The 16978-nt window shown below is 36.0% G+C and overlaps 1 protein-coding gene across 3 annotated transcripts; it reads right to left on the minus strand.

Annotated features, from left to right (window-relative positions):
• Positions 1–1152: 1152 nt before the first annotated feature.
• On the minus strand, positions 1153–16692 carry ttll6 (tubulin tyrosine ligase-like family, member 6). Of its 3 annotated transcripts, none has more exons than XM_036217073.1 (16): positions 16534–16692; positions 10993–11135; positions 10840–10877; positions 9173–9291; positions 8765–8895; positions 8518–8668; positions 8297–8440; positions 7330–7415; positions 7035–7260; positions 5593–5771; positions 5341–5529; positions 3137–3320; positions 2679–2936; positions 2544–2612; positions 1670–1826; positions 1153–1536 (listed from the first exon to the last, which is right to left on the minus strand). In XM_036217073.1, exons 2-16 carry the CDS (start codon positions 11130–11132, stop codon positions 1292–1294), a joined length of 2316 nt encoding a protein of 771 aa, XP_036072966.1. In that variant the 5' UTR covers positions 11133–11135; positions 16534–16692; the 3' UTR covers positions 1153–1291. The 3 variants fall into 3 exon arrangements, with proteins under 3 accessions (XP_036072966.1, XP_024140558.1, XP_024140559.1); XM_024284790.2 differs by having other exon boundaries at positions 8518–8674; XM_024284791.1 differs by lacking the exon at positions 16534–16692 and having other exon boundaries at positions 8518–8674; positions 10840–10880; positions 10993–11133.
• Positions 16693–16978: the final 286 nt, after the last annotated feature.

The raw sequence follows: 16978 nt of genomic DNA on the forward strand, positions 1-16978 counted from the left end.
GTCTTGCGTTTACATATAATTTTAAAAATTCATAGTTATTTTTATAAAATATAAAGATTACAACTTAATTCCGTAAGTTTGGCCTTTCAATTTTTCATTTTTCGATTTCAGCCCTTTGGGTTTGTCTTTGAGGTAAAAATAAATTAAAACATTTACATTTCCAGCCTTTTTGGGACCAAAATAAATTCTAAAAAAAGCAGTTTCCTTTTTTCGTTTGGTCTAACTTTTCTGTTTCTGAAAGGAGTCTTTTCAGTTTGAGCGCTGGTGTTTTTTTTCTCCAGAGGATTTCCGACATTTAGAGACCCAATAAAACCATAAATTCCTGAAATACAACAGTCCCTCACAACCTGAACGTCTCTTTAGCTCCAAAATAGTAAAACGCACAGCGAAATCGTTTCAAGAGCAAAAACTCAAGAAAATAATCTCTCAAGATCTTTTTTTAAATTCGTTATATTCGAAAAAGTATGAAAAACTCATGGGCCGTTTTTTCCATAAAAGGCCAGACGGCTTTTTTGTAATGTTTTTGTGTTTTGTTTTGGTTTTTAAAGCGAAAAATATATTTTTTATAATAAGTAGCCGTCTTTTCCTTCTTTGAGCTTCAGACTTTATGATTTTCACTTTACATCCTATAAAACCTTTAAATATTGTTTTTTTCTTTTGCAACAAAACAATGAAACACAAGAAAAATAAACACAATAAAAAAAGAAAAATAAATGAGTTCATTCATTAGAAAAAAATTAAAACACTATTTTTTAAATTAATCATGCAGCAACAGAAAATATTTTAAAGGTCACAATTTCTGCATTATAAAACAAAAAACCTTCATTGATGCATTTTTTTTTGTTTTATTCTTTACATTTTTATGGGATGGGGCAGCTGACACTGACAGAAAGGAGACATTGTAAAACTTTATGGCCTACAGCTGAGACAGACAGAACTCCAGAGAGAAATAAAAACAAATAAACAAATAACATTTTATTAACATAAAAAATGTTTAAATGTGCAAGAAGAAATTTGTATTTTAAAAGTAATTAAAACATGTTTTGATGATAAGATTTGATTAAAAACAAATAATTAAATAAAATATGATCAAACATCTTGGTCTTATTTTTTCCAAATGGATTTTTAAATCAGTAATTAAACCTCAAATGATTAATAAAAATCTAACTTTATACCAAAACCATAAATCTTATTTTCCAGAAGTTTTTTTTCCTTTGAAGAAGTTTTGCTTTTATTTTGGCACAGTGTTATCTGAGCACACATCCTGTGATGTAACTGCAGTGCTTTTTCCTCACAGCCCTTTGCTTTGCTGGAGAGCTCTGCGGCTGGCGTTGCGAACGGCGTGAGAAAACGCCGGTCTGCTGACCACCGGAGCAGGTGTAGAGATGATAACGAGGCTCTCCAAGGCTGCAGCATTGTACGGACAACAGACGCCTTGCTTCGAGACTTTGCTCATGGAGGGGTGGCTGTGACGGGACCCCACGTCTGCACAGGAACTGTTCCTTCTGTCCTGCTTGACAACCAAAGAAGTGCTCACTGGAAAGAAGGAAGAAGGATGGAAATTCACTTTCTTTTTAGACACAAATTAGAAAAGAATAACTTTTTCAATTAACACTGTATTCCCTTTTCCACATATCCCAAACATATCAGGCATTTCTTTAATGATTACCTGGCCAGCTGGGTTTCTGCAGAGGTCCAATGCTGCTGCATTTCTCTCTGGGTCTCCTCAAGCTCTCGGGGTTCAAACGCATGAGGGAGTCACTGAGGTTCTTCCGGCTGATCGTCGGCCGGAGCAAACACTGCTGAGGCAAGATAGAGGGGAGCTGCTGCAGGGACAGAACCCAATGAAGGTTAGGGCGTCTTCAATCAGCAACTTAAATATTTGATTTAAATCTTTAAAATACACTGATTTCCTATTTTAGCATCTGTGGAGTACAATGTTTCAATTTCTGTAAATAAAAGAGCATTAGAATGAGGTGCAATTATTTTCTGACAAATAAGTAGCATGAAAAGTGCATTTAACAATTGTTGATCCAATTATTATTTATTCATTTTCAATAGATTTTATTTACATTTTCAACCAAAAAAGCATTCATACATTTATTTTTAAAGGGAAATGTAACTTTCTCCTTCAAGAATGTGGAGCAGATAATAACTAAATATTTATATATAATGACTGGATATTTGTTTCATTTTTTTTCTCCAAAAAAACATTTTTAAAATCACATTTGTTGAAATAAAAAATAAAAAGGAAAGAAAGATTAATTTGATGTTTTTGCAGAGTTTTCCAAAATAACAGGCTGAGGTGGGGCCTTTTCCTCTCATGCATGCAGCACAGAGACCCATTTTAATGAATAAAGTTCCTTCAGAGCAGAAAAAAAAATCATAACACTTTTATTAAACTGAATCGAAGCAAAAGTTGAAGGAAAAAAATGAAAGAAAAGTGAACGAAAGCACCTCCTCAATAAAGCAAGTTTAATCCCTGATAAATTGAGCTATTTTAAGTAAAAATAATCATATATGGATTTATAGTTGATAGTTACCTTTAGTAAGATCTGAGGACACGGCTGAAGCTGTTGAGGTCTTTGAGGACCCAACGTCAAAGAGTCCAGCTGAAATACAGAAGCCCATGAGTCCAAACTCAGCTGAGGCTCGCTCCGACGGCGTTGTGGTCTCACCTTCGCCTGCTCCCGTCTCTGATCCCTCTGCTGGCTGCAGGCCTCCTCAGAGCCCTCCGGGACTCCTCCTCCTCCTCCTCCCTTCTTCTGGCTCTGCAGCAGCTTCTGAATCAGGTCCACCACCTCCAGGTCCTCCAGCATTTTCTTCCTCTGGATCAGAGCCTGAACGCGCTCCCGCTCCTCCCTGTCGTCCTCCTCTGGTGTTTCCTCCGCCTCCTCCTGAGGGACTTCAGCAGCCTGTGGATCCACTGACAGGCTCTGGTGGGAGGAACACTCTCATTCAGTTTGTGTTCTTGCATCCGAACAGATTAAATAGTTTCCAGCTTTGATCATAAATGAGATTTATTCAATAAAATCCATCTGTATGTTGTCGAGTATTTTTTCATTTTCAGAGGAGTCATTTGTCCTGAGGATGAAGGTGTGTGACTCCCTCCTGTGGCTTCCTGTGATCACTGCACCTGTGCTTCAGCCTGAGGAGGAGGAGAAGGCCCAAGCGTCTGCTGGTCCCCGGCTGGCTGAGCCGCCGCTCGCCGCGGTTTGGCTCTCTCCCCCGCCGTCTCTCCCTGCAGATCCTTCCGGGGCCCCCCCTTCTGGTAGCGCTCCTTCTGCTCCTGCTTGACTTGGAGGTCCTGGAGCTGCTGCCTAAAGACAGAAAGAGAGTTTTAGATTTATTTATTAAATCTTATTAACTCATAAGTCAAATGTTACCAAAGCTCCACATTATAAGACACAAACTTTTAGGAAACACCTGTAAAATATTTTTTTGTCTTTGTGATTTCTTTATATTCAAGTCATGACAATTTTATTTATCACATTTTTAACACCGTTAATTGCCCAAAATGCAGTGAGATAAGACAAAATAACTACTGCTATAAAATATTAAAAAAGAAGCAAGAACTCAAAAAAACATAAAAATTAAACCACTTTCTATTGGGAAAAAATGTATAACTTGATTGAGATTAAATCCAAAAAATACATTTTAATCAAAGGTTTAATCGTAAAGGGTAGCACCTTATCATATATTAGATGCAATCAATGCATTCACTCTGCCGAATATCTGAGATAAAGGAATATAAATCCACAAAGTATAAATTCTACCTCTGCACAAAAAAAGATCAAATGAAAATGAAAAAAGTCCATGAGATTTTTTGTACTAAAAAAACAAAATGTGTTTTTTTGTGTCTTGTTCATAGTCTAATGTTTGATTGAAATTGCTTCTAAAAGTGCTCATGAAGATGTGAAGGAGGACTTCCATCGCTACAGGTTTAGAGTTTAATTATTTGAGGCCCATCCAGATAAGTGCCATCATTTGATGAAAATTAATTCTAAAATTGCATTTTAATTGTTTCAAATCATACAACCAGATTAGAGCCCTGTTAACAGGTATTCCAGCAGAGATTCAAACCATTCAAACTGCTCAGCAGTCATACTAATAAAACTAGGGTTTCACATGTTTTAATCTGTTATCTGCATAAGTGCTTTTACCGAGGTGCAGGTGACAGCAGTTTTTATTGGTTTAAAGCTCCCCTCTGAACATTGAATGAGACAAATAACTATTTATTATTCCCTATGAGGAAATTTAAGCTTGAAAAAAATGGTTGAGTTGTGACATTGTAAAAATGTTATCGGTTAATGTTAAATATCTTTATCTCGAATAGAATAAAATGATTAATCTTTTGCTTAAGGCAGGGGTGTCAAACATACGGACTGCTTCATTGGTGAACTTTTTAGTCAAGAAGAGAAAAAAATATAAGGGTGTTGGGGGAAAAAAGCAATTTTCTAGCCTATTCCTGCAGCGAGTTCTGGTTCTTTGAAGAAATGACTACAATGTGCAATTCCGCCACTAGGGGGAGCAAAGGAAACGCAAATCCAGCATAAGAAGAGATCAAGAAATAACCACAAGAAACTGTTTTATAAGTGATTAGGGTACTATGTTGGTTGAGGCATTTTTTTGCTAAAAAAAAAAAAAACAAAAAAAAAACAAAAAAAAAAAACAAAAACAAAGCTACAGATAACAAGTTGATCATAAGTTATTTTACTATTATTTTACTGGTCCGGTCCACTTAAAATCAGAATGTGGCCCCAGAACCAAAATGAGTTTGACACCTCTGGCTCAGGGGAACTTGTTGCAAATGATTGAAATATAATTTTGTTCATAAAACATGGGCTTTACAATAAGAAACAAGTTGCTGTGGTCTTATTCACTTCATCATTTTTCATTAATATGATCTGATAAATTGGACATCATTGTAACTAATGGAGCTTCTTATTCTGAGACTGAAAAACGGCTCAGAAAATGCTGACTGAAGTAGAATGTGTTTCCACAGAGAAAAAAAATTCACAAAAAAATGTTTTTTTTTTCTGTTTTTGGCTAGTATGCAAAAAAGAATCAAATAAAATTTTTCAGTAGTTAGATGTTTCATTCATGACTAACCCTTGACGTCAACATGGGGGCGTGGCTACAAACCGTTTTTGGATCACATCATATCTTTTTATATAGTCAAGCTTGTTTGTACATCTTTCCACTTTAAGAATAAAATTGTAAAAAAAAAAAAAAAACTCTAAAAAGAGAATTAAATATTTATGATTGTTTTTTAAAATCTGCTGTTTTCTTCCAGAGGGGAAACAGGCGAAGCTTCAGTGCAGACGTGTGGACAGGTACCTTGCACACTCCTCTCTTGCTTTAGACGCTGTGGTCTCCTGGAATAGCGAGCGGCTGTGCTTGAAGTATTTGTCGTACTTTTCTCCTTCTTTTCTGGGATAGATCTTTTTGAATCCTCCAAGGTGTTTGGCCTCGTACTCCTCCATCTGCTCCACTGTCACTGCCTGGCTCTGACGCAGCTCCTGAGCCCTGAATGAACACAAACGCTGATTTTTGAACTGCAAACGCATTTCAAGGGGTTGAAATCTTTACCTGGCTTCTTTAGAACAAGTTTGCTGCAGCCTGTCCTTTGCCCTCCGCCGCTCCTCCTTGGTGATCTTGTGTCGGTCACAGGCGGCCAGGTTGATCAGAACCAGCGTGTCGTACAGCAATGCGTCCTTCACCTCACGGTCCAGCTGAGAGTCAGTGGTAAAGCTGGGCGAGTGGTTTACCTGGGCACAAAACAAACACAACAATAAACACAACTGTATTTATAGAGCACTTTTCCTGCTACCTTAAAGAGCTTCTCATAAGTAAATAAATAATAAAATAGTATTTAATAAAATGAAAATTACAAGACACACGTACCCATTCTACAAAAACAAAATTCAATTAAATTAAAACATAGAGAAATGTGATATAAAAAGCTAACATAAAAAGATTAACTTTAAAAATTTTTATTTTTTAAAGCTTTTTTTCACCTGCACTTGAAGGCCTGAAGACTCTGAGGGTCATAAACTAAAAAAGATTCTCATAAAAATGAAAATAATATTGATTCAGTCAAATATCGGAATACTTTTTGGTAATAGTTGTATCAATTTAAAATGCTGCCAAGGCGATTTTTAATTAATTATTTAGCAGCAAGAATCTAATTCAGTCTTAGCTTGATTTTCCACTTCAATATTTCCTAAATTACCATAAGAAAAGCACCATGAATTTGCTTGGTTAACCCTTTAACTCCTGAAGCTTAAACACGAAATCTTTACTGTAACTTTTCAACCAATAACACAATTAACGTAATTCCAGTTGATTCTGAAGGAGAAAAGCGTATTCCTTCAGAATCAACTGGAATTACGTTAATCGTGTTAACAATAATAATAAAAAAATTACAGTACATCAAAGAACATAAACACTGGAGCTCTGGTGTTGAAGGGTTAAAAGCAACTTGTTTATAAGATGTTGAAGTACTTAATGTTCTGATCATTAAATAACACGTATTTTCCCATTTTACTGTTTACATTGTCACTGTTAAAGTTTCTTTAAAACTTTAAGGATGAAAAAAGGAAGAGGAGGAAACACGGCCTCAAAGCAGATGTTTGTCTGTTTTACTTATATAAAATTGGATTTTGGTCAAATTAGACAAATTCAACTGGCGGTCTTCTGGGGTTTTTTTTCCAAACACCTTTAAGAGTTGAAACCTCCCAACTTTCCTCTTATTAGCTTATTAGTGGCGCAGTCAGTTAGGGTGTTAACCTTCAAACGAAGAGTTCGAGCTCCAGCTGAAACGTCTAAATCTCAGCCCCTCCAGGGGGCGCCAAATTCGTTTTTTGCCTAGCCCAAGGCCTAGATGTGCTCCCTCTTTCTGTTCATGAGTTTTGAACAAGCTGCAGTCGATTAATAGTATTTTTCTTCGTATTGAAACAAACGAGAACAAACACTAGTTTTTGCTCATGGATCTGAGGGCTTTTTGGTCATTTTTATCCTCAGCCGCTCACCTCCAGGACCCAGGGTTTGAGCCGGTGATCCAGCAGCACATCAAAGCCCAGGATCTCGAAGCAGGCGCTGCCGGCGGTGTGGTTGGGAAAGCACGTGTGGTAGTTATGCTTCAGGATGGGATGAGCAGAGATCAGAGTCTTTATGATGATGTCCTCAATGTCTTCCCACATCTTCTCTGTGTTGCAGTTTAAGGACTCCAGGTGTCTATTAAGGGTGGAGAGTTTTCTGACAGAGACATCACAATAAATGTCAGCAGACCTCTTTCATGGAACACCTGAATCTGCATGGACTCACCGTTTACTTCCTGTGTCTTCATGGCGGACAAAGTTCTCACTGTTCTTGTTGATGGAGTAGTTGGTGAGATGCATGCATACGTGTTCCTACGTTTGGATTAAAAAAATATTTGTCAGTGCAATGCTTACAAACTAATAATAATGTTAATAATTACTAATATAGAAACTTTCAAGATAAAAATCACAAAGTGCTTCACAGTAAAACGTAGAATATAAAAACCAAATTATGAAAAATACATTTTAAACAAAACAGGAACATCAGGATTTTTTTCTTTTTTTTTAGATTAAATTGCACAAATTAAAACCAAACCAAACATTGTAAATTAACCATTGTTCAACAAAAAGGTCAGATGTTTCAGTTGGATTTGTGTCCCTATGGTCAAAACATGTGCATGCTTCTTATACTCCCAACTTTATAACAGCTGGATTTTAGTATATTTTAAAAATTAAAGCATTCTAAAAAGTTTTCTTGTTGGATATGATCCACTTAATAAAGGAAACTATGCATATTTTCAGAAGTTCAGGAAAAACCTTTTTAAAAATACATTTAAATTCAAAATGTTATTGTATAGAGAGTTGAATAATATTTTTATCTGCAAATTTTCATGATTTAGTAGTATGTTTTACTTTTTAATCTGTATTTTTGGATACTTTATTTTGAAAACCACCTTAAAATATTCATTTGTTAAAGGATTTTGCATAAATAAATTTTGCTGACCTAAATGAGGCACTTAGGAAATAAATTTAAGATCGTTTTGTGGGTTCTATAATTGACATTTAATAATACTGCTTTGAAAATGTAATTTTCGTGTTTGAGAAACAGAAAAAACTAAGATTCCACAACATAACCATCAGTTTTAGCTTCAGATAAACTTGAATTTTAGATTTATTTTATTCCTGTGTTAAAGAAACAACAAAACATTTAATCTATTCAAGATAAAAGAATGGAAATGTTGTTTTATCCTCACCACATTGCTGCGCGTGGGCTCGTTGTACTTGGAGGTGCAGAAGCGGGCCAACCCCTCCCGGAACATGAAGATGCTAAATGGGTCACATGAGGTCACCAGCACGTAGATCCTCAGGTCAAACTTGTATCCATCAATAATGAAAGGCTGCAGAGAAAACGGAGGAGGTGTTGGTCGGTCTAACTGCACGCAGGTTTGAAATGGGATGTTTAAGTGAGCTTCACCTTGGAGATGTACACCTGGCAGATCATGTGCTCTTCGTGTTGGATGTCTTTGCTGGACTTGGTGATGAAGATGCCTTTGCCCTGGCAGCCTGTGTCTGGCTTGCAGATGTACGTCTTACTTTTTTTGGCTCGGGTGTAAACTTGGAAGTCACTGTAACTGCCAAGCAAAATCAGAATCAAGTCAGAATGCAAAAAAAAAAAAAAAAACGATACGTAAGAAAGAAGAGTAAATAAAGTTCAAACGGACTCTGCGGGAAGGCACCAGGTTTTTGGGAAGATGTTGTAGTCTTTAGGAAACAGCTTCAGCATGCGGTTCAGGTTTCTCGCCAGCGAGTCTTTCCGGCAAATCTCATTCATTCCTGGAAAGTGGTTGATTTTCTGCAAAGAAAAGTACGATTATAACCCCTTTTAGTTCATCTGTAAAGTCAGCCGGCTGTGCAGCAGCTGCTCTGAACTGCCCAGCAGAAAATGAAAAGCTTGAGCTGAAAGAGACATCAGGAGCCGTGAATATTGTGCCCTGAAAACATGCCTCCTAATCAGGCGGAGACCTCCTCGCCAGCTCATTTTCTGCTGCGCAAAGACAATTACACAGTTCATTTAGAGGCTTCCCTCAGCTTTAGAGCTCTTTTCTGGATGTGAGCTCAAACGGATTCACCTGGTAACGCTTCATGTCCTTGACACGGTCCAGAGACACGGAGCAGTCGGTCCAAAACAGCGTCCAGTCTTCGTCTTCTTTTGCTTCTCTCAGGCCGAGTCTTCGTGCAGCTCGACGCACTGAGACGAAGCAGACGCCACAGGTCATGTGAGGGCAGCAGATACTGTTAATTCTACTGAAAATTCTACAAATAAAGTTTCATGGTGCTAGAAGATCACAGCATCTCATTAAGTTATGATCTCTACAAATTAATTTTTACAGTTAATTTAATAGCTTAAGGTATTTAAATGTTTAATGGAGCAGATTATAACTTGTTTAAAATGTTTTTGCTTGTTTTTAAGAAAGACAATGATTGTTTAATGGTTTGTAATAAAAAAAAATGAAAAAAATTAACCAAATTAAGAACTACCTGAACAAGTTTCTGTTACTGATACAAAAAAAGTTAACAAATTATTAAATTAAAGTAAATTTTTAGGCATATTTTACAAACTAAAACACTGATTTGACCCTTAAGACTAAAGATTTCAAAATCTCAATCAACTTAAGCCACCTGTACTGTAAATATCAACAAGAACAATAAAAAGTCTAACAAGAGGAGCTCCGTAGGCGACTCATTGGAGTCCCATTCTGATAAACTGTTTTTTATTATTAACCAACTTGAATCTTGACCCACAAAAACAACCCTAAACACCTAAAACCAGTGGATACTGTTGTCATAATTCTGTTTGTTTGTTTTATATTATATTTATTTTACCCACCATTAACCCGTTTTAGAGACTAAAAAATAAAAGGAGATATTTGCTATTTTATCTTTGTCAACAAATGTTTCTTTGTATGAATTGTACGTGTTTCATATGAAGAAACTTCCTTCATATCCATTTTTCAAACAAACTTAATCCCTTTTGGGATCACAGGGTTGTTGGAGCCTATCCCAGCTACTGTCACTCCAAATGATTAATTTATTGCAAGAAACTTCTAACTTAAAATATTAGATGGTCTAAATTTTCATAATATTTCCTAAACATCGTTTGATGTCTTCAGTATTCCTTTACTCAAGTTTGACAAGTGAATTTGTAAATAAATCACAGGTTGCAGAAAAAAAGTTTTTAGAAAAGCAAACTAGATTGTTTTTAGCTGAAGATGTGTTTTCTTAATTCTGATTCTGATTAATTCTGATTCTGAATCATAATGGTATAAAGGAGGAAATAAGCATTAGATGCTGATTTTGTTGGTTTGTCCACTTAAAAAGAAATTGACAGAACAATGAGTTAAAAAAAATCACAAATTAAATCATGAAATCGACTTTAAATAATTGTATTTTTCATCATTGAATCGAGACTAACCATTGGTTAAAAAAAGTTCTATTTTACCAATAAAATGACAGTTTAAAAAATAAGACTTAAAAACATTCATTCATGATGACTTTTTAAAAGTTATTTTCGGATGTGGAATCCTCCTGAATGAATGGAAGTCTTATTCCTGGATTGTCTCTTATTTGTTCGAAGCGTTATTTCAAAGACTTTTCTGTAAAAGTGTGGCCCAGTTTTTCATTGTTGCCCTCTGGATTTCTCCCAGAGCCTGTGTTTGGAGGGGTGTTTCCTTTGATCAGGTAAAATGACAATGCTGATACGATGCTGAAACAATTTAATACGATTCTGATTCCTTACCGCTTTCATATTTACAGTTGGTGAGGTTGATCCACAATCATCTGAAAGAAAAACAAACAGAAGGACAGAAATCTGCTTTGCTAGAAAAACCTAATTTCTAGAACTCTTTTATGTCTGTCAAAAACAGCAAAAAGCCCTCTCTGTGCAATTTACCTCCTCTTGTTTTTCCTCTTCTTCTTGCTGCTGGGTGGAGGAGGGATGGAGGTCTCAGTCGGCCTGTCATCTCCTTCGTCCTCTCCTTGCTGCTCTATCCCACCACCACTGGAGTCCGCACTGTCCACCGAGAGGCCCATCTTCTACGAGCACAGACAAAACCAAAACACTTTCATATTACTTTAAGCAAACAACTCATTTCTGTTTCACAGTGAGGATTTTTTCATGCATCTTGTTTAATGCGACACGAAGCTCGACACTGAAACTCAGTCAAACAGAACAAAGTACATGCTGTAAAAAGTGTGCGTGGAGTCAAGTTTCCATTTCCAGTCCTCTCATCAGGTGAGTGCTGCACCTGTCAGCACGCAGTCACACACAAATAAGAGGCAGCGCGGCAGGACGGACACCCAGAGGGGCCAACACGGCCACGGCAGAGGCTGGACATCATTTAGAAAATGACGAGAGCGGCCAGAATCATACTTAGTCTCACAGCTCCGAATAATGTAAGAACCCATAGAGATGTAACAGAAAAATATCTGAAATGTGTTCTGTAGTCAACATTAATCACAAATCCTTTAACATGTATCACTGTATTTGTATTTACTTTTTTAACTTTAAGCAACCAAGGACACTAAAAAAGTTGAGAAGAATCAAAATTGTATGGCAAATGTTTACATTTTAAATTCAACTTTTGAAACTGAGAATTTACAACTGAACAAGAAATAGATTTTTTTAGGCGTAAAAATTCCATGTTTTAGTTTAATTTTACAAATTAGGTGTTGGGTACAGACATTTGGCTTAAACTTTTTTGTTTTCCTTATTTATTTTAGAGTATAGGAGTACAGTGTTGATCATTTTTTTCCTGTTTTCTATTTTTATGTTGGCCTTTTGATCTTTTCGAGAGGCTCAGTTTTGCAGAAAAATACACAAAGTTTGATTCATTTCTTTTTAGATTAGCAAAAAGTGGTACAATTGAAGTTCTTTTAATATACATAAAGGGTAACCAAACCTTAAATCAACTTTTTTTGGCTGTTGACTTCCATAAATGGGCTTTAAAAGTGCAGTCTGTTGGTCATTGCCAATTATATAACAAATTCAAATAAACTTGTTTAATCCCTGAAAATATAGTCGAATAGATGTTGGGGTAAAAAAAGTTTCTAGCCCATTCCTGTTGCAAGTTACGCTGAAAAAGCGAAACGTTGGATCAATTTACATAAGTTCTGTAGTTTGTTACATTTCATTTTTCTAGTTTTCATCAAATTAAAATATTGGGTTTGATGGTTTACTCAACTAAAAATGTAATTTAATAAAAACGAATATTTTTAAATGTAACAAATTATAGAGCTTTTGTTAATTGATCCAATGTAAGAAAAGAAAATGGCCGCAATGCACAATTCCACCCCTAGGGGGAGCAAAGGAAATGCAGCCAACACAGGAAAATATTTTTGGGAATTTCTTTGTATTTTGCACTCTTGAATGACATTTTGAAATGAATATGAATCCTGATGTTGAAGACCTAGTGAGGGCCAAACAATGCTGACTTTTTGGGAGAAGTGGAGGTTAACTCCAAATTCTTACATTTACAAATGTTTGCGAGTTTAATTTAGTTTAATTTTATTAATTTGCACATTTATATTTTAGGCAGGGGGTTCAATGTCAGATCTAAAATATTCAGTCTGTATAAAATTGAATAAACCATTTTTTTAAAGTGAAATGTATTTTATTTGAAATCCATTCCCCTCTGTGAATGAATGTGTAATAATAAGTGATTAGGCTACTAGGTTGGTTGAGGCATTTTTCCATCTAAGATATTTTTAAAAAGGAAAAAATAAATCTACAGATAACAAGATGGTTATTTTGCTGTTATGTTACTGGGAGATCAGACGGGTAAAATTTGGGCCTTGAACCAAAACGAGTTTGTGTAGTGAGGATGTCTCCTAACTAAAGACTTTTTAAAACTAAATTAAAACATTTTAAGTTTATAATATTTATATAAATAAAGGGCCTCACTTTTATTGCTTCAAGTGTACTTAAAAATAGTACGTTTTGCTGAAGGGAGTTATAAAAATACCACGTTGTAAAGTCTATATAAAATAAAAAATCAAACTACAGAACAAAGGGGTGGTCTCCTTCTGTGAACTGTACAGAGCAGCAGGAGGTAACCGTCACTGCAGCGTCTCAGCTGCGTCCTGTCTGCCATCTTAGAGGGTGAGCGTGAGGTCAGCTTGATTCCTGGTAATTATTGTGATGGAACACCGAGGGTGCTGGTGCTAAAGAGCAGGGACATCCCGGGTCCACGGCGGGAGGTTACGGTGCCGGGTGACAGTATTCTGATCCAGCGATCTAGATAATCCTGCCCCTTTAACTGCGAGTTCTACACTGGATCGAGACGCCACACTGACCTGCAGCGCGGATCCAGTTACACACCTACAGTTTCTCCAAGACGCTCTATTGTGCGGCAACAACAAGAACACACTCCACACAAATTACGCCTTTGTGTTAGCTGTCCTCAACACACAATAGTTGGCCTCTGGCATCAATTATTTCAAGTGTCAAGTGTTGCGACATACTATTAGGCATTCAGGCGAAACTTGAACACGCCAGTGTATTTGTGAGGACAGCTGTAAAAGTAACACAAATTTACATAAATCAAAACAACAAAATGTTCTTAATCCTTGAGAATATTGGAAGGATATGAATGAGTTTGAAAATTAGGATTAAAGCAGTTTTTGAGGTAACAGATAAATACAAACAAAAAATAAACATTCATATGATACTATAGTCTTTAACCCTTTAACACCGGAGCTCCAATATGCTCTTTGATTTACTGTAATTTATTAATCGTTGACACAATCAATGTAATTCCAGCAGATTTTAACAGGAGATTGTGGACATTGATTGTGTTAACGGTTGAAAAGTTACAGTATGTTAAAGATTTTGTGTTTAGGCCTCAGATGTTAAAGGGTTAAATGACAACATTTCCTCTGACAACATTGCATTTTATCCCGTGATGATAATATTTAAGGGAGAGTTTAAAAAAAACGAGTAATCGATTTAGGTTTAGTTTATCAATAATCGATTCATAAAAGATATAAATCGATTTACCACATAGAGCTAAATTCCTCTAGCTTGATGCTAACGTTTAATGCAATTTCTCATAGGACGGCTAATGCTAACGCTCGGGTGACATAAACATACATTGCTGACTAAATAAACATCTTTATAAACTCACTGGGATGAATTTTCTAAATTCTATTAAGAATATATTTTATAAAGTAACTATTTGTGGTATAAAACATCGTTTTTTTCCTCATACTTTCTTCTTCTGACAAGAGGTGTAATGCTATAGCGCGATCGCCACCTAGTGGCCAAACTGAAACATCCTCCAGGAGAAGCAGAACAATAATTACAATGTAATTGATCTGAACATTTTTGTTAGAACTTCTCTTTTTGAGAATCAATGTAACACTGTATATTAACAATCTCATTATTTAAATAATACATTTTACAATATGTGAACTGTATCAGATTAATATTAGAATTAATATAGATTATTATGGAATTTCTAAACAAATGTCCATAAATTTGCAAACTCAAAATTGAGTTGAAATGAAAAATTGAAAGAATTGAAAAAAATTGGAATTGAATCAATTCAGGCTCTGGTGAATCGATTTGAATAGTTTCTGGAAACGATACCCAACCCCAATAATATTATATACTCACATGAAGTCAAGCTACATTTAAGAGGATCGAAAGACGGCGTCTATTTCCACCCCGAGGAGGAGGCCGTATTTCCAAACAGTTAAGAGGTCTTCAACCTCCTCATCTGAGCCACGTTTGCTTCAAGAATAAAACCCAGCAGATCGGTATTGCCACAACGCCGGCTCTAGCCCACTTATGGGTCTGGTGACCAGTTGGAAAAAAAACCTGATACATCCATGACATGATGGAGAGAAAACGAGCAGGGCATCTCAGCAGGGAGCACGGAGAGACATAATCCCTGTTATTTGTTCGCTGAAACGGGAGACGCACCTGTCCAGCTTGTTCAGTTCAAATCTGTGCTGAAAAGCACTGCAGCACTGAGCGGTGTGAATCAACACCCTCTACATCTATGCTTGACCAAGCTGAAATGAAGATCCTCCAGCTGGAGATTAGCCCTCCACTTAGGACATTAGAAGAAGGGCAAAATGTAATGTAGTTTCAGCACAAGAGGAGAAACTGAGCCCTTGCTGTGGAAGCTGAGCGGGTGTCATTCAGAGATTAAGCAGAAATGATTAAAAGATGAGGAGAAAATTTGGGTGAATAATTAATTTATCAGCATTTAGACTCCCATCACACAGCCTGCTTTCTACCTTTGTGTCATAATTCTGTGTAAAAAAGGTTTTATCTGTATATTTTAAGACTCATTACACCTCTGCAAGTAGTAATGATTCGATTCATATCCTAATTCATGGTTGTTGATACGATTCATAGATAATTTTGATGATCCGATTCACTGACCTAAAATGGATCTTTATCCAAAACGTCCTGGTTCTGGAGTTTTCCAGATTCCTTGTATTTCTTACAAAATAATAAATGAAATATGTGTGTAAACAAATGAGTAAACAAGAATTAATGTCAAATCCATTCTTGTTTTAGTTTGTTTTTCTATATGAAAATAAGTCAATGTTATTAGAACATTCTACCACACTGTAATGTGCAATACCTTAATGCAAATATTATTTTCTAATATTGATGTAATTGATTGATTTTATTTTGAAACATATTTTATTGTTTGATTCAATTTTGATCAACCCTAGTTGGATCGAACATAAATTGGTTAATCGATTAATCGTTACACCTCTACGTGCCTGGTTTATTTTGTTCTTCATGACCATTTTTTTTTCTTTTTTTTAAGCCCTATTTTAAAAGAGTGATTAGAGAGTAGACAACTCGTCACACAAGCTGTTTTTTTTCTCCTGTAAAAATATGCTTACTACTTATTTAAAAAATAAATAAAAGTGGCTCCCACACAACACACAAAAAGCTGTTTTCATATTGTGAGCCACAATTTAAAATGTAAGGAGAAACTATAAATTACAAATCACATTTTATTGCAGAAAATGCTTCCCCTGACATTGCAGTTTAGATATATTGTAAATAAATGTATATTAAATCTCATCCTACATATTACTCTTAGCTGATCTGCTATGGTTGCACTAAAACAAGCTGGAGTGGGTTGTGCTCACTCTGAGTGCTTAAAATGGCCTAAAACCACCATTATTCTTCAATATTTTCAAAATAAAATTAGACGGTAAATGTAACAAAACTGTAAAATAGTGACAACTCAAGAGAAAATAAGGTTTTTAATTGTTTTTCAGACTAAATAGTCGAGAAAAAAAAAACAAACTTCGTTGAACGACATCACGGTGCACCAACAACTCAGCCCGTACTACGCCGTTACCATGGAAACGAAATGTTGCGCTCCTACCTCCAGTGAGTTAAGCTCAAATTCAGTGACTGAGCTTCTAGCAGTAAAAAGAACATAAAACATCACATTACCGGGAAGAAAGCATGTCCTCTGCCCGCTGACTGTAACCGGGTCCGTGTGTGAGTTTCTTTTGCTGCGTTGGCCTTCGATGGACGCTCGGGACGAGCCTGTGGTTGTGGCAGCTCAATGTAAACATCAGAGAACACGCAGAATGCTGTAGCCAATCACGAGCCGGGATTCAGAGAACCCCTGCATCCCATTGGTTCCTGTCTTTCCCGATTAAAGTTTTAGGAAGTAAAGCTATTTAGATTACCTTTTCAATAGCATGATCATTTAGGGAAAAATCCTAAACAAGACCCCATGATTGCTTTATTTTATTTCTTCATTCTTTATTTCTTTTATTTTTACAAGTGTCTAACAATAATTTTCCTTTGTGGCTGCAACCTAAGTTTTTGCTTTCAGTAAAATTCTCCTAAAATATCATTAATTTATCAATTTCTACATTTTTGCATCCTC

Source organism: Oryzias melastigma, linkage group LG19 (assembly GCF_002922805.2).
Source record: "Oryzias melastigma strain HK-1 linkage group LG19, ASM292280v2, whole genome shotgun sequence".
In the NCBI taxonomy this organism is placed as follows: Eukaryota; Metazoa; Chordata; class Actinopteri; order Beloniformes; family Adrianichthyidae; genus Oryzias; species Oryzias melastigma.

What these genes read in the sequence shown, in the direction of transcription:
- ttll6 (XM_024284790.2), bottom strand. Translation starts at nt 11,132, where the DNA reads ATGGGCCTCTCGGTGGACAGTGCGGACTCCAGTGGTGGTGGGATAGAG. An exon ending in TCAAACCCTGGGTCCTGGAG is followed by an intron (nt 5,772 to 7,034) that starts GTGAGCGGCTGA and finishes TTTTGTGCCCAG; the next exon opens with GTAAACCACTCGCCCAGCTT. An exon ending in GCAGAAACCCAGCTGGCCAG is followed by an intron (nt 1,537 to 1,669) that starts GTAATCATTAAA and finishes CCTTCTTTCCAG; the next exon opens with TGAGCACTTCTTTGGTTGTC.